Consider the following 18,875-nt stretch of genomic DNA (forward strand, 5'->3'; position numbering starts at 1 on the left):
CTCTAGGATACACTCTGGACTGCTGTAGAAGGTACCCTATAATGTCATCAGTGCTGCATAGCAATATGATAGTACAGTAAGTTAGATTGAAAAAAGACACACGTCCATCAAGTTCAACCTTTTAACTTTATTTTAACTTGCCTAACTGCTAGTTAATCCAGAGAAAGGCAACAAACCCGATTTGAAGCCTCTCCTCTCTAAAATCAGACTAGTCCCTGGATCACCTTTTACTATGAGCTATCTTTCATAACCCTGTATTCCCTCACTTGCTAAAAGACCATCCAACACCTTCTTAAAGCTATCTAATGTATCAGCCAGAGAAGGAATATATTTATACATAGTTATCATACCACCCCTTAAGTGCCTCTTCTCCAGCGTGAACAACCCCAATTTCGCAAGTCTTTCCTCATAGTTAAGATTTTCCATACCTTTATTTTTTTTTTACTCAGGTAAGTTTATTAGTATACAGCTGTGCTGTCCAACTTCTGTGCTACCACGGGCCGGAATTTTTCTGGCCTACATGGCCGATTTTGGAAGTCAGTGTTAACCACTCCCTGTTTTTAAACCACACCCACTTTAAACCACACCCATGTTACCACAGGACCATGTACACATTAGTGGTGGTAGCACACCAAAAAGCCAAATGGTTACTGCTCACTGATATCACTTATCACTCATATGAGAAAAAAGTTGTCATATTAAGTCTTACCCTTAAATACATATGCCTCCTCCTCCCTGTGGATAACACAGCACCCCAGCACATGATGAAACACCTTAGTGGCCCCTAAAAATGTTTTTTTCAAATGCTCATAAACCCCCATAACTAATACCAGACCTATGTTCCACAGGCAGAGCAGGGCACACACAGGCAGAGGATGGCACGCACAGGCAGAGGATGGCACGCACAGGCAGAGGATGGCACGCACAGGCAGAGGATGGCACGCACAGGCAGAGGATGGCACGCACAGGCAGAGAATGGCACGCACAGGCAGAGGATGGCACGCACAGGCAGAGTAAGGCACGCACAGGCAGAGTAAGGCACGCACAGGCAGAGTAAGGCACGCACAGGCAGAGTAAGGCACGCACAGGCAGAGGTAAGGCTCGCACAGGCAGAGGATGGCACGCACAGGCAGAGGATGGCACGGAGAGGCAGAGGATGGCACGCACAGGCAGAGGTAAGGCTCGCACAGGCAGAGGATGGCATGCACAGGCAGCGTAAGGCGCACACACAGGAAGAGGATGGCACGCACAGGAAGAGGATGGCACACACAGGCAGAGTAAGGCACGCACAGGCAGAGGATGGCACACACAGGCAGAGTAAGGCACGCACAGGCAGAGTAAGGCACACACAGGCAGAGTAAGGCACACACAGGCAGAGGATGGCACACACAGGAAGCATAGGGAAAGCAGAACAGCACAGGAGACAGGGAAACCTATCAGGACCACTCTAGGTCTGGTGTAATATGCTCTGTGTACCAAGTATAGCTGCAATAGACTATATTTATAGATGGGAAGATTTTCAATGGAGTCAGTAACACTTGGGACCATTAATCATCTGCCATTATGTCTATGGATTGTTCCCATTGAGTTCTTACTTTCAGATTAGTTTTCTGAAGTAATGATTTATGTATCTCTTTGTAGAAGAGAGATATTGAGTGTCTGGTACAGTCTGATAGAATTATCTCCATTACAGGAAAGGTAGCGACCTGCAGGCATTTAGTTATTTTCCATACCTTTTACCAGCTTAGTTGCCCTTGCATGACTTTACATTTATCAACATTGAATCTCATTTGCCACTTAGCTGCCAAGATTGCCAGTTTGTGAAATCCTGTTTCAAGGATGCAGCATCTTGGATGGAATTAATTGGGCTGGATAGTTTTGTATCATCTGCAAACACTGATACATTACTTACAATAACCTCCCCTAAGTCATTTATGAACAAGTTAAACAAAAGTGGACCCAATACCGAGCCCATCAGACCTTAGTTTAGAAAAGTTGTTTGTGGGGCACGGTATCAAATGCTTTGGCAAAATCCAAATTGATCATGTTCATTGCTGCTCATAATGCCATTCACTAGGACAACATTTTGAATGAGATCCCTTAAAAAGCCTTCAAATAATTTGCCCACCACAGATGTCAAATTTACTGGCCTATAATTGTAATCTCTTCTTACATTTTTGCCTAACTAACTATATTAGAAACATTTTTTATTTTGCACAGCCTATCTATTTACTCAGTTTTTATTTTCACACTGAACTGTTCCTTTAAAGAAAGTAAAAATGGGATTTTATTTGTTTGCCTTTACATCCCCTTTAAGGGAGTTAATTGAGAACAGTAAGGATTTAATATCATTTTAAATGACAACCATTTATGTTCTGTGTTAGCTGAAAACACAATGCCTCAATCTGTGCTCTGAAGGGCAGCCCTCAATGCACTAAAATTAGCTTTTCTAAAATTCATGTTTTTGTTGCCCCAGTGTATATTTGATTTTTATACCAGACATTATATGATATCACATTATAGTCACTATTACCCAGGGGTTTGATTACTTGCACATTTGTTATACATTCTGGGTCATTAGAGATCACTACATCCAGTATAGCTTTTTTTCTGATTGGCTCCTCAACAACTTGAATTGTCATTCAGCAAGTTTATAAATGTTTTCCTATTAACTGACCTGGCAGTACTGTTGCTCCAGTCAATATCTAGGTAATTAAAATCCCCCATTAACATTACTTTCACTAAACTAGCAGCCTTTTTTATTTGCATCAGAAGCTTAGCCTCCTCCTCCTCACTTTCATTAGGGGGTCTATAGCATACTCCGCATACTATATACAGTTAATTTGCTGGACTCTTTACAATCAGTGAAGAGCTCCACCCATAAGACAACCTCCCCTTCATTTTCTAACATCGGGGGGCCGGGTTCACATCCTGCACCCATGTCCACAGGTGCTTAGGTACACCACTGTTAATGTCCTCTTGAAATAGCTTTTGCAAAGGCAAGCCATCATCACCATCCTCACTGTCAGATAGTTCTCAATTCTGTTCAGGAATCCTTTCTAAGTAGGATGCATTTCAAGTGAGACTGTGCTGATCATTTGCTGCAGTCATCATAGAGCCCTTTATGCCTGTAATGGTATATGGTTGTGTATCATACAAATAATATAGTTTGTGCCTTCTCTGTTTTCGACCCAGAACTTTGTCTCCCACTACCAACCCAGAAGGTCTGGCATGATGATGGGTGTCAAAATATAGTTTCATTCTAGATTTAGCTCTGAGATCCTTTTGCAGCAAATATCTATTCAGAGAAAAAAAGACATTTTGTTTCCATGGCCTGCCTTCAGATGTAGTTTCTCTAAGAAACTTTCCCATTATGTGCATGCACCTTTCAATATCCCCATTTGCTTGGGCCACAGTGGAGTGATGCATTGGTGCTTAAAGTTCTTGAACTGATCTCCATTGAAGAGTGAGCCATTGTCTGTTGGGATGCCCAGCAACACATTGTCCAATGCAGGTAATACTGCAACAGAGGAAGTTAAGTAATCATCAATGATAACCAGCAGGTATTCGCCAGTATGGAATGGCCCAAAAGAATCAATGATCACATGACACCATGGGGCTGCTGGTAAAACAGACATCTGTAATGGTTCCTTATGTGTATCAGGTGTTGTAGCCTGATATGCAATGTAGCTTTGCAACACCATCTCTGATCTGATCTGATGTTAGGAAACCATACTTTTTCTCTAAGAAGTCTTTTCATTTTTACTATACCCTGGTGTCCTTCATGTGCGAAGGACAACACTCTGTTTTGTAGACAGTATAAAGCAAGTATTTGACTACCCCTTAAAAGGATGCTGTTATTAGCATTTACTGTAAGCTCCTTTGCAACTCTTTTGAGTATCATGGGCTTTGCTGAATGTGTGTCTGTCTACAGTGTACCGCTTGCCATTGCGTATCAGTTGTGCAAGTGCTTGTAATACATGATCTTTTAGTGTGGCTTCCTGAAGCTCCTGCATTATAAAAACCTTTGGGGCTGCATGGTTGGATACAAAGTTGACATAATCTTCTGCTACTTACATTCTCTGGAATTTGTGGATGGTGCAGAAGGTATGGGATGGTGTGACATGTAATCTGCTGGATTTGTTTTACCAGATTTGTATACCGCATGAAAATTATATGACCCCATTTCTGGCTGGTGGTTTAGATTTTGGATTATTATAGATCAGGTGTAGTGGTTTGCGATTTGTCACTAGAGTGAAGGGACTCCCATCCAAATACAGGTGAAAATATTCACAGCTCTGTTTGAGAATATCGCTTTTCAACATCAATGAGTGAGCAGCTGCCATATGCAATGACATATTATTTACCTTTGTGTTTCTGTGTTTCTGTGTTAAGATGTCACCAAGGCCAACTAGACTGGCATCTACTATCAGTTCAGTTTCTCTGTGAGGATTGAAATATGACAATCCACTTACTTGTTGTTCTTGGTTTCGGTGTTTGGAGGGCATGTTCCTCAATATTCCCCAGTGTCGTGATTCATCTTTCTTTGTAAGCTCTCTCAGTGGAGCTGCAAGAGTATAAAAATACGGAAATGAAACAAGAACTATAGTTAGCCATGCCAAGGAAACTGTGTATATCGCTGGCATCTTTGGAAGCATTTGCCTTATGAATGGTTGCAACCTTTCTGGGGTCTGCAAATACACCTTCAGAGAAAATAAAAATAAAACCGTAAAATTCAAGCTGAGTTTTGTTAAATTTACACTTGTTGTGGTTCAATGTTAAACCTTTATCTTGGAGTATTTTAGACACTTCAGTTAAATTATTGTTCTGTTCCTTCTGGGTAGCTCCATACACTAAAATGTCATTTCTGAAGTTTTTTACACCTGAAAGTCCAGACAAAGTTTGCTATATTGCATTCTGGAATACCTCAGCAGCAGAAGATACACCGAAGCTCAGACGTCTATATCTAAACAGCCCAGTATGTGTAGATTTGTTATGTTATGTATTTGCTGTCTGGAAGCAGTACTAGTTGATGATAACCTACTTTTAGGTCCAATTTTGAAAATATTATTAGCCTGGTTGAGGTCATGGATAATATCATCTATGGTTGGAGTGATATGATGCTCTCTCATAATTGCAGTGTTAGCTTGTGTTAGCTTGTTGCATGTGTATGCAGATTAGGACATGGTCAGGGTCTTTGGGTTTTTGGTGCTGTTACTATTGGGGAGACCCAAGGAGTGGGTCCATATACAATAATACCCTGCTTTTCAAGGGTTCCTAGTTCTTTGCTAACTTTTTGCAATAAATGGAAGGGAATTCTTCTGTGTGACTGTATTATTGGTTTCACACCACAATTAATGTGAAGTTATACCTAAACTTTGCACCTGAATTTTACAATTCCCTCAATCAAATTACTATATTACAACATTAAGGCCAGATGATGTTTCAAAACTCAAAAATGAAGTATGATTTCCCTTGGTCACATAAAACCATGTTTTTATTTTTCTATTCTCTTAATTTGCATGTTGTCATGAATTTACCACAGAATGTCTAGTGGTCTTTTTGCACCATATGTATATATGTTAGTACTGCTTTGTACTAGCTGTGGCTGTGGGTCTACTGATTCAAATGTCTATCATATCAGTAATTCTAGTGTTGTCAAGGAGTATATCTACTTGTGGTTGTTTTATGTTGCACTGGGTAATGGCCACAAATGTATATTCATTTTCATCACTAAAAGTATCCGTTTTTATCACTGTGTGGGGTGTGACTTGATTCACTTTAATTTGCTGAAATTTAGTGGGAAAAAAGTGATTCACTTTTTTGAAATACCTTTGTCCTGCAATGTTTTGAAAAATGAATTATTTTGCCACATGCTCTGCATTTCTGGATTTTTGCTGGACACATTCCTGTATGTGGGTAAGAACCACCACAGTTTCTGAATATAGTATGTGGCTTCTGATTATGTTTGGATTATGTAGTGGATTTGTTTTCAATACCTGCAGCTTGTTTATCAGAAATGTCTACAGATCTGCCATTGTCCAGTAACGTTTTTAAAGACAATTCAGATTCCCTCAGTGCATATCTCCTGAGTCTGGAGGAGGTGTGGCTATGATTTCCTCATCAGTTTTAGCGAAATCACAGTGTTTGACAAGCAGGTGTAATCTGGTGTGATATGCATCCAGAGTTGTATCTAACTGTTTTGTTGCTTGTCTGAATATGTAGACTACATGTAGTAATAAAACGTTCTTTTTTATCAGCATTAGTGACATCCATAGCAATGAGATGAAGTTGTTATGTTTTCTCCAATGTGCAAATAAGATTTGTAATGCAATAAAAGCCTATCGAAGATTGTTACATTGCCACATGCAAATTTTTATTCGTAAATGTTTTTTGTTTGCAAATATTATTACATTTCCCCCAAAGTCTTTGTAATTGTTAGAAAGGCAATATACAATAGGATTGTAATGCAGTACAGTAATATTTTGGAATTCTCTGTTTCAGGATTCTACAACATTTTAATACAACTGCTGAAGACTACACTGTCATCTTTACTTCAGGAAGTACTGCGGCTATTAAACTAGTAGCAGAAATATTCCCATGGACGCCAAACTGTTTAAACAACTTAGGGAGTCAGTTTTGTTACTTAACTGACAATCACACTTCTGTAATTGGTATAAGAGGAATAACTAAAATCTTTAACGTACCGTCTGTCCCTGTAAAACCAGAAGACATGCTTCAGTCAAAGAAACTAGAATCAGACTGTCATCAACAAGGTGAATACTGCAAGACACCACATCTGTTCTGTTATCCAGCCCAAAGCAATTTTTCCGGCACAAAGTATCCACTTGCATGGATAGAAAAACTTAAATGTGGAAAATTATTCCCACTGGGCACTCCAGGATCTTGGTTTGTGCTACTTGACGCATCTTCGTATGTCAGTACATCACCATTAGACTTGTCAGTATATCAACCAGATTTTGTTACTATTTCATTTTATAAAATATTTGGCTTCCCAACTGGCTTGGGTGCTTTAATTATGTCAAATCGTGTGACCCATCTACTACGAAAAAATTACTTTGGAGGTGGAACAGCAGCAGCATATCTTTCTGAGGAGGATTTTTTTGTTCCAAAGGCATCCATATCTGACAGGTAATGTAACACATTTACTACCTAGGGTAAATGTTCCCAGACTGTGGGCTTTTTTTGTGGGGGGGAGCTTAAAGACTGGTTAATGTGAGATTTAGGGAAATGCACATTTGCAATACTAGATATATCTGAAAGCCCAGCTTTAATGGGCATCTTTTACAGCCAAAAACACATATTAACAATCTGACCAATACAACCTAAACATGTTTAATCAAACTACATATATAGTTTGTTTTTTTTTTGTTTTTTTTTAAACTGCAGGTTTTAAAAAATCCCTTACTTTGTCAAATGGGTTCTTTCACTGAGGGAGTTCATACAGTGACTATAACAGTGACCATAACATGCAAATTTCAGGAGCATGCTCAGATTGTAGCACTGACTTGAGTATTTAACCCAGAATGCCTTGTTTTAGTAAACTCCTCCACTAGAAGTATCACGAGATTTCCCTATCTTGTCCCCCACTGGTGATGTTATTATGCAAATGAAGGACACACACTAACTTGCAGAAGGTGGCAGCACTACTGAACTGCAGCTAACAGAGGTTTGGGAAATTTGAAAATAGCTTAGAAGGGTTGATAAGCAACCAAGGAGTTTAGGAACTGAGCATGTGCGAGATTTCAGAGCTGTTGTTGGCTGTGAAGATATAGGTAGGAGGAGCCAGTGTAATCCAAGATGCCTGCCTCAGCTAGAACTGCAGTGGAGATCTTGCAGAAGGTATAGTGAGCTGATAATTTACATTAAACAACCAATTCTAACTGTTTTAAAAATCTGATTTCTTGAACTTCCCCATAGTGTGTTTACTTATTAAATGGTTTTAGCTATGATTGGTGCCCTTTAAAGGAACTGACTGGTAACCAATCAGTGGAAACCAACAGAGCTGCAAAGCAGGAAGTAGTGTTCTTGCTATTATGTGAGACATCCAGTCATTCCAGCCTTTATACTTTACATTTTTGTATTTTATATTGCACAGCCTATCTATTTACCCTGTTTTTATTTTTATACTGAACAATTCCTTTAAGGTCAGAGTGAGATTTGGGCAAAATATTTATTTTCTGTCCTAGATATTCTTTTAAAGATAGCTAAATGGCAGATACAACAAACATGTCATATGTATGTAATAACGATTAGTATTTTTGGGAACAGATACGCCAATGCAGGAATTATGCTGCTACATTATTTATTTTAAATAAATAATGTAGCAGCATAGTTCCTGCATTGGCTTATCTGTTCCACGAAAATACTAATTGTTTTTGCAGCTTCACTTTATCTGAGGACATAAAGTTTGGGAACCAGATATCAGATTAAATAAGAAAACCACAACCTGGTTAACCAATCCTGTATTCATGTCATATGTATGTATGTTATCAAGTAAGGGGCTCTAGCAAAATGTGGTCCTTAAAGGGGGTCTTGAATGGAAAAAGTTAAAAAAACAAACAGTTGACCTAAAATGCACAAAGTGCAATAACAGTATCAGTTTACGCATTATTTGTGTGCATGTTATGGAATGAAATGTGGATAATGGAAACATAATGTACATGTAGAACTGCTGAAAATAATGTAGCTGATGCATCAATAGAAAGGCTCAGAGCTAGCAAACAAACACTTGAAAGATGTCTTGGTTCTGCCTATGTTGATAGGACATCCCTTTTTCATGTTTTCAAGTTTATAGCAATGCCTGGAATAGGAAGAGGTCATACAATATATAAAATGCCAGAGGCTAGATAGACATTGCTGAGGTTAATTAGGTGAAAGCAACTAAAGCAAATAAATCAACTCAAAAGGATAAGTATTTAATAACTGTTATTTTAAAGTAAGGGTTGTAAATGAAACTACTGTGGTTTAGTTTTTTTGATTTTTTTTTTTTAAATGACTGGTAGGTAAACAAGTTGGGGACCGCCATATGGGGTTTACCTATAGGGGCCCTATGCTTTTAACTGCACCATATTTATACATTTTTTCAAAAATGGGCGTTGGTTTGGGCAATCACTCTCTCTTAAAAGCTGCAATTCAGCAGCGGGGCAGGATTTAGCCCTCAGACAGAAACCAAGGTTCAGCAGACTTTTACTTTTTACTTTACTAATGCTATTATGCAGAGAGACACAGGATCCTCAATACTATGACTGGTAGGTAAACAAGTTGGGGACCGCCATATGGGGGTTTACCTTGACGTGGTATGGTGGCTTTTCAACTTTATGATCATAACTTTGTAACTAAAAACCCCTGTCTTTGTTAACACATGCATTTGCATATCTACTGAATTACTTAGACAGGGGCCAAGGGAATTTGCACTGACCCATTTGGATATGCCAGTAGCACTTCCCTTATACTTATATATATTTTTACTTAGCAATGCGGGTGCTCCCACAACTCCCCTTTTGTATTTGCTCTTACAGCTAGTTTGCCATAAACTGCTTTACTTTGCAGTTAGTTCTCCCTTAGTTTGAGGTGGGTGGGATTTGATTAGTGCACCTAAACAGGCAGTATAAATAGAACCCCTGGGAGTCCAGTGGAACTTGCTCTAATGGTTAGCTGTTCTTAAGTGTTTGCTCCTTAAGCTCTTTAACTAGAGTTACAAACACCTGGAGCATACAGTGCAGTTTTCGGCTCCAGAAGGACTGGAGAGAGTGCAGAGACGTGAAACTAAACTGTTTAAGGGGATGGAAGATTTAAATTATGAGGTTGGGTTGAGGTTATTTTCTCTAGAGGAAAAATAAAATGGATCATCGGACCAGAGGCTAGACTAGAGGAAAAGAACTTTTATTTACAGCAGCTTAGGTGGTTCTTCATAGTTAGGACAATGAGGTTAAGGAATGCACTGGCGGATGATGTTGTGAGGGCTGATTCTGTTATCACCTTTAATCCTTTAACTGCCAGATGATTTGGCCAATTTGGTACTTTTATTTCCAGACCATTTTGAACATTTTGCACTCTTTAATTTTCAGAGCTTTTCCCAGTGGGGCATTTTAGTTTACCCAGGAATTTAATATATACTTTTTTTCAAGAAAAACCTAAGTTTTCAAAATATGCTGGTGTATGCATTTTGTTGTAATTCCACTTCTGTAATGAGATATTAGTGTCTAAAAGATTACAAGAAAATCATGTTTACCATAATATAAACACATATATCAGAAACATAATTTATTTTATGCACAGGAACACAGCATATTTGGAAAGCCCTATGTCTCCTGAGCATACAAATACCATATATATATATATATATATATATATATATATATATATATATATATATATATATATATATAGTTTTAAGGAGATTTCGCTTTTGTATAAGTCGAAAATCCAAGCAGTACACTGGCAAACTAACAACGGTCTTCAGAACTGCATACTTCTGATTTCAAGGCCAAACATTCCACTAACAGTAGGTTTACCCTAGAAAACTACACATTATTTGAAATAACAATTCTGAGTAATCCTAAATGGGTAAATGTCTTTGTATTTCAAACTACCAATTTAATCAATATAACATGATTTATCAAACACCCAGGAAAACTAGTGAGCATGACTTAAATTCAGTCCTTTTATTTTGAAATTTCGCACTGGTTTTCAGCATGATGACGTCAGACCCTGGGCACCATCTTGATTATGAAGCGGAGTGTTCCACAACAGAGCACTACTGATATTAACATATAGCTAATTCTGCTTTAATCTACATACCACCTCCTGAACATAGGCACAATGATCAGTTATATTAGAAGAATAAATCAGAATATCGTCTGGGTACACCACTTAATAGCGAACCAGAACTAAAAAAAAAAATTTTTCTTGGAAGACAGCTGTGGCTTTACATAACTCAAAGGGCATTACTAAGTATTCATAATGCCCATCATGTGTGTCTTCCATTCACCTCCTTCCCTGACTCGAATTAGATTATATTAAAAAATTGTTGGGGAGTAGAAACAGCATGACTTCAACAGAACTCCACAGACTATCTTCTGGGCCATCTTCTCGCCCTCTTGGGACAGATGTCTTGAAAATGCCCTTTATCCCCACAATACTGGCACAACCCATTAGCCTGCCTATGGCCCTTTTCTTCAGAGGACATGGTTTTCTCTGAAAACCTAGGGGCTGAAACTTCAGGTTTGGGTGCCAACTCTGAGTGGATATTATGAGGAGTAGCTGCAGGAGTTCTTTACTTATGTCTCTCCCTATGCTTCCTACCAATCTGTATAGCAAGGTACATTAAGGAATCAAGGGAGGACAGAGCAGAAAGTTAACTAGGCCCACCCGAATGGACTACATAGGGCAGTATCATTCCAGCCCGTCTCTACCGCCCATCTGCAAATTTCAGTTCAATAATCCTCAACCCACCATTTACCCTGCCTGAGATTATGGATTGCTGAGTCAGCAGAGGCAGAACAATAAGGATCATCATAGAAAATTGCCATGGTCTTGAAGAAGGCAGAGAGATAGATGGGCTGGATCAGAAGAGGATAAGCTAAAAGCACATAATTGTAGGTCCCAAAATTTACTCTCGACTCCATGGTGGAAAAAGAAAAGGGTAAGAACCCCTGATAGGTACAAAGGTTACTACAGTCCCCAATGAATTTTTCAGGGAACAGGACCTTAGGTTCCACTGCAGAGTTACCGGGGTAAAGGTCTGCTTCCCAGGATAGGAGTTGGGACAGGAGCGACTTGAGGAGGAAGGAGGAGGTTGTTGTTGGATAATGTCCAACTTTGCAGGTAATCTTTAAAAGCATTGGTTGATTTGATCCTGCTTAGTCTCTTGTTCACCGAGACACTGTGGTAGATTTGCCAGGATTTCTATGGTAGTGGGAAAAGCAGCTGCTCCTTTGGCATCCATGTCAGGACCCAACATAATGTCACATTTGGTATCCCAAAACCCAGAACAGAAGCCAAGCTTCGTCTCGCACTCCTGCCTATAACCGCCGCCTTTCGTTTTAGAAGGAGCCCTCCACTACTCATATGCTGCCAGGCTTTAAAGCAAAACAACCAAGGTGAGAGCAATGGGCCAAGAACAGGAAAACCAGACAATAAACACACCCAGGAACTAGCTGACAATGGGCAACCTGAAAAAGGACAAGACATCCCCCTGTCCCACTAGACCACCAGATACCATTACAGGTAGGCTGTTGGGGGAGGTGCTATGTTGGGATTCCATTGGTCCTCCCTAGTTTGTTCACCATTCACATATGCAAGGTACTAACACCACCTGGTGTTAGACACAGCAAGACCTTACCATCTGCCTACGGCAGTCATTAATGGCATTGCATCAATATTGCTAAACTCATTGCACTTTGCCCTAATTTGAGCACAAAATACAAATGGCCGGCTGCACAGATCCCACAGGCTTCCCCATGTACCCAAAGAATTTGTAAATGGAGCCCAATATATTCATTTGTAAATTGGGGACAGAGCAGGACTACTAATTAAAATAAAAAACTAAGGCCAATTAAATAGTTGCTTAGAAAAATTAATGAAACATTCTAAGCAAATCTCTCCATATTTTTGTTAAAGGTTCATTTTTTTATTATTTGAGTTTAACAGTTTAAACAAATAAATAGTAAAGGCAGATACGACTTGCACAGTGATATCCAGTGCAGATCAAAAAGTGGCTGTTGTCGAGGGGGATGAAAGCCAAGGTCCCCAAACTTTTTAAAATTTATCAGGCATGCCTCTTATTAAATATGTAAATTTATAGAGTTTTAGTTGTTCTCTGATGCTATTGCTTGGTTATACTGTGTTCACTAGTCCTAACAGGCAGAAATTAGGGTCCAGTTCTTTTGCCATTTTTCTGGAAGTAGTGGCATTCTCATAGCAAATGAATAAAGGTGTCTTCTTGCATGTTACATCTGAAGCAGTTGGGAGGCGATCCGATAGAGTTTCAATGGTGTGAGATACGTCTGATGTAATATCTTGTAGTGCTTAATCTATAGTGCTAACAAGTGGCCTTTGCATAGTGTCAGACACTTCCTCCCAGTCATCGTCTTCCATAGACAGAATGGTAGGAGCTCATTTGGGCTTCACTCGCAGTAGTGGGTGATATACTATATGTTCAACATCAAAACAGAATGAACTTTTTCTTAGGAGGATCTAAGAGTATGTTCTCTAATAAAGACTGTTGTATAATCTGCGGCTTACTTTAACTGTACATTAAAGGCATGGCTCATTTGAAAATAGGCATGCAAGGGGATGTTTCCTAGGATTTCATGGGCAACCATTTGTGCTCTGATGAATATAGTGTCTTCATGCAGTGTATGCTTAAGTTGTTTTACCCCTGTGTCAGCCCAGATCTTAATGTTGGGTAAATATTGGAACTGATTAAGCTATTGAACCAAAGTGGTGTTTCTGGTAAGATTCTGGCAGAATCAGGGTCCAGCACCCTTCTAGCCTGATCCCATGCTTTACATGTATCAGCACATACTGGTATTAAGTATTTCAAGTCTTTGTACACTCTCTATATAATGCATTTTTAAGACCTTCAATTGAATCAAAATTCAGGGTGGCAGGGTTTTTTGGTATCAAACTAAAGCCAATTGGGCACATGGCATGTCTGGGAGGCTTGGGGCAGTTAACACATTGCAGAAGAGTGTGGGGGTCTTGTGCACCCAAATAAAACGAAATATAATTTTGATAAGCTGTTGAAACAGATATGTTGAAATTCCTACCTGTGTATTATGCAGAATATATGTTATTTTAGGGAGGTACATAATTTTGATAATATTGATTCTGCCTATTGTGGACAGGGGTTAGCTTGCCCCATTGGGCAACAACCAAAGTGAGCTCTTGCAGGAACGCTGCCCACTTTGTATAATATGAAGGTAGACTGGTAAATAACTAATAGAGAGGCATCTCTAAAGTTTGCTACATTTCCCTTTCTTTAGCAGAAATGAGTTTAAAGCATAATTACTTTACTTTGTGGTCTGTAAATCCCACAAACGTGCTATTTTTTACCAGCTTATTTGAAAAAGTTCTCTCAATGCTGTTCATTATTTATGTTATTATACAAGTGAATTTAATACTCCTTTCTTATAAAAAAAAAATTCTTACGCCTCAATGTGCTTCTTGTTTACATTGAAAATCTGCTTTATCTCCTATGTTATAGACTACACTAACACTTCGGAGAACAGTTTGGAAGCTTGGCAGTTGATCCATTTCAGTACTTGACATAGAAAAGACAGCCAAGTCTCTTTAGAAAATATTTAGAGAATAATCTTATCTCTTATCTTTCTGATAGTGTTTGCTGTAACCACTCAATAAACTCGCTTTACAAAGAAGAAATAGTAATAAACTCCATTAACTGTCTGCCAGTTTAATAAATTTACCTTTTAGATATTCTCGTATTTCTGTTATAATATTTCTTTCTCTCTCTAGTCAGGTATGGGTTTTATTATCCAGAATTCTTGTGAACCTTTTGTCTATAGTGGAGCACTATTGCTGTAAAATATAGAAAAAATGTTGAATATACTGTATGATAACCTTTCAATAATACCGCCCCCCAAGAAAGAAAGGCAATCCCAGGGGTACCTCAATTAGGTCCTTGTGGTATACCAACAGGCCAGTTTTTAAATTCAGCTTACATGTTTAAAGGAACAGTTCAGTGTAAAAATAAATAGATAGATTGCAAAATAAAAAATGTTTCTAATATAGTTAGTTATGCAAAAATGGAATCTATAATCTGCTCATTTAGAAAGTGAGCAGGGAACCTCCTCATTTCACACAGCTCCATTTTTAACAACTGTATAGTCCTGCACTGGGGACAGAAAAACAAAGAGCCAACATAGGGGTGTAAGACTCAGACCTAATTAAATAACTGTGGTTACTACCGACCTTTTGTTAACTGCCCACCTCCCTTGCCCAGCCAACAAAAAAATGGTGCTATAGGACCACATATCCCCTGCCACCCAATGCCTTCAGGTAAGCCAGAAGGGCAAACTGATAGGGGAGACAAGAGCTAATTAAATTCTCCATCAGCAGGATGGAAGGCAACTGAAATCTGAAAAGGCAAGGGAGACAAGACAAATTACACAAGTGCCCTACCCTGAATACTGTAACTGAAAATCTTCAAAGTTATGAGGTAATGGGCTAGGGAGCAAAAAAGGTCTCATTGACCAAAATCCTTATTTGGACAGGCAAGAAAGGTCTATGCCATTGAGAGATTGACATGGTCATAATGAATATTTGTACTGTTCTATCAATAATCATAGTATTACTAATTGCTACCAAAGGGTAAAATGTTTTTCCTGATTTTCCATTTAGTAACAACTTGTTCAGGCCAAAGCTTCTCAGCTTGGAGTCAGCTAGAGCTAGATATTGAATTTGGATTTTAAAATAAGAAATTGCACAATTAGTTGAAGATGAGGATTAAGGTTTTAGGTCAAAGTACTTGTCCTGAAAAATGTAACTCATGCTGAAATATATCCTCTTTGCATAAATTCTGTTTGATGTGAAGCCAGCCTTTTTTTTAAATACTCTTAAAAAAAATTAAACTGAAATTAAAGAATTAATGTGTTTTGGCTAAAGCTCCATGAATGATTTTCGTAGGGCCAGATTTAAGAATGTTTGAGCATTAGTGCTAGAGCATTCAGGTACAAACTCTTGCATGGTTTCTTCCTTTGAATTTTTCTTAAGTGGCGGTTTCCAAAAAATAAAAAGCGTGGCACAGAAAACCTGCCAATCATTTTATTTTTTGGTGTGGAAAAAAAATCCCACTTGTCAGGAAGCCAAGGTATTTGATGGAAGAAACCATGCAAGTGTTCCTATACTGTGTTTTTGGACGCTCAATGCTCGAGCACAAAGGCTGGTGGGGGGAGTACAAGGAAGGAAAGGCAGGTTTTAGTTATAGGGGATTCAATTGTTAGAAAGGTGGATAGGGTAATCTACCGTAAGGACCCTTCATGCCGAACAGTCTGCTGCTTGCCTGGTACTAGGGTTCGGCATGTGGTGGAATGAGTGGACAGATTATTGGGAGGGGCTGGGGAAGACCCATAGGTCTTGGTACACAAAATTTAAAAAAATAAGTGTAAAGTTGAGGGCAAGGACTTCGAAGGTAATTTTCTCAGAGATATTACATGTGCCATGAGCAATGCTAAGAAGACAGCCGGAGTTAAGGGAGATTAATGTGTGGCTGAGAGATTGGTGTAGGGAGGAGGGTTTTGGGTTTTTGGAGACCTGGGCTAATTTTGCAGTCAGCTACAGGCTGGAGGAGGGGTATGTCTGTTTGTTAGGCAGGATTTAAAAGTTTATATAAAGGAGGAGGTTATGTTAGAAAATGAGGGGGCAAGAGACTTATGGGTGGAGTTCTTCACCAATTGTAAAGAGTCCAGCAAATTAATTGTAGGGGTATGCTATAGACCCCCTACAATAAGTGAGGAGGAGGCTAAGCTCCTGATGCAAATAGAAAAGGCTGCTAGATATTGACTGGAGCAACAGTACTGCCAGATCCGTTAATGGAAACAAGTTTATAAACTTGTTGCATGACAATTTTATGGCACAAGTTGATGAGGAGCCAATCAGAAAAAATGCTATACTGGATCTATTGATCTCTAATGACCTGGAAAGTATAGCCAATGTGCAAGTAATTAAAACCCTGGGTAATATTGACCATAATGTGATATCATTTAATGTCTGGTGCAAAAATCAAGTTTACACTAGGGCAAAAAAAACATGGATTTCAAAAAAGCTAATTTTAGTGCCTTGAGGGTTGCCCTTCAGAGCATTGATTGGGGCATTAAGCTTTCTGCTAAAAACACAGAACAGAAATGGTTGTCATTTAAAATATATTAAATTGTTACTGTTCTCAATTTATTCCCTTAAGGAGTAAATGTAGAAGCTCCAAGAATCACCCTATGTGGCTTAATGTAGAAGTAAAGAAGTTAATAGGAAAGAAGAGAAAGGCATTTAAAAACTAGAAGTCTGTTGGGACAGAAGCTGCATTTAATGAATATAAACACTATAATAAATGTTGTAAATCAGCAATCCGGAAGGCAAAGAAAGGAAATGAAGATGTTGTAAATCAGCAATCCGGAAGGCAAATAAAAGGAAATGAAGAGTGCATTGCGGCTGAGACTAAGGGGCACATTTACTAAGGGTCGAATATCAAAGGGTTAATTAACCCTCGATATTAGACCATCGAAGTAAAATCCTTCGACTTCGAGTATCGAAGTGGAAGGTTTTACCGCAAATACTTCCTTCGAACGATCGAAGGAAAAATCATTCGATCGAGCGATTAAATCTTTCCAATCGAATGATTTTAATCCATCGATTTAAGGATTTTCCTTCAATTAAAAAAAGCATAGAAAGCTTATGGGGAAGGTCCCCATAGGCTAACATTGAGGTAAATGTGCTAAATCAATTCTTTCAGTGTATACAATAGAGGAGTCTGCGTTCCCAGGCTCACTTAATAGCTGCACTGATGGCTCAACTCAGTCAGTGGCTGACTCAGCATATGATTCATAAAGCTTTAATAAAAATTAATGCAAACAAGGTTCCAGGGCCTGATGGCATACACCCCCAGGTTCTAAGAGAGCTTAGTTCAGTTTTACACCAGCCCCTATTTCTGATTTTCTGTCATTCCTATATTTAGAAAGGGAATTACGATCTCTGCCTGGCAATTATACATCAGTAAGTTTGACATCTGTGGTGGGCAAATTATTTGAAGGCTTGCTAAGGGATCACAATCAATTTTTTGTCCTAGTGAATGGCATTATGGGCAGCAATCAGCATGGCTTTATGAAGGATAGGTCATGTCAGACAAATTTGATTGCTTTTTATGATGAGGTAAGTAAGATGCTGAACAGTGGGGGGATAGTAGATGTGATCTATTTGGATTTTGCCAAAGAGTTTGATACCATGCCCCACAAACAACTGCTTTCTAATGAATGGGCTTAATGGAGTCGTTTGCACATGGATAGGGAACTGGCTACAGCAGTGCTTTCCAACTTCTGGCGTACCGAGGGACAAAATTTTTCAGGCCTACATAGTGGAGGGCCGATAATTGAAGCCAGTGTTGACTACTCCCTCTTTTTAAACCAAACCCACTTTAAACCACACCCATGTTACCAAAAGATCATGTCCACATTAATTGTGGTAGCAGACCAAAAAAACAAATGGTTGGTGCTCACTGCAGGGATATCACTTATATTTATGTGAAAAAAGTTGTCATATTAAGACATACCCTTAAATCCATATGCCTCCTCTTCCCCTTGGATAACACAGCAGCCCAGCACATGATTAAACACCTTAGGGACCCCTAACAAGAATTTACAAACAAACAAACCCCCAGAACAAATACCAGGCTTATGTTCCACAGGCAGAGCAGGGCACACACAGGCAGAGTATGGCACACACAGGCAGAGCAGGGCACGTACAGGCAGAGCAGGAAATGTACAGGCAGAGCAAGGCACGTACAGGCAGAGCAGGGCACGTACAGGCAGAGCAGGGTACGTACAGGCAAAGTATGGCACACAGGCAGATCACACACAGGCAGAGCAGGGCACATACAGGCAGGGCACACACAAGCAGAGCAGGGCACACACAGGCAGAGCAGGGCACACACAGGCAGAGCAGGGCACACACAGGCAGAGCAGGGTACACAGAGACAGAGCAGGGCACACACAGGCAGAGTAGGACACACACACAGGCAGAGCAGGGCACACACAGACAGAGTATGGCACACAGGCAGAGCAGGGCACACACAGGCAGAGCATCGCAAACCGGCAGAGCAGGGCACATACAGGCAGAGCAGG

At 39.4% G+C, this 18,875-nt stretch overlaps 1 protein-coding gene across 1 annotated transcript in view; it reads left to right on the forward strand.

The window, feature by feature from the left end:
- LOC108720028 (molybdenum cofactor sulfurase) overlaps positions 1-18,875 on the forward strand; it is a 189,410-nt gene that overhangs the window by 34,513 nt on the left and 136,022 nt on the right. Inside the window, exon 4 of the mRNA XM_018269391.2 lies at positions 6,505-7,152. Coding sequence (XP_018124880.1) covers positions 6,505-7,152 — 648 coding nt within the window. The remainder of the gene's footprint in view (positions 1-6,504; positions 7,153-18,875) is intronic.

This window comes from Xenopus laevis, chromosome 6S (assembly GCF_017654675.1).
Source record: "Xenopus laevis strain J_2021 chromosome 6S, Xenopus_laevis_v10.1, whole genome shotgun sequence".
NCBI classification, from domain to species: Eukaryota; Metazoa; Chordata; class Amphibia; order Anura; family Pipidae; genus Xenopus; species Xenopus laevis.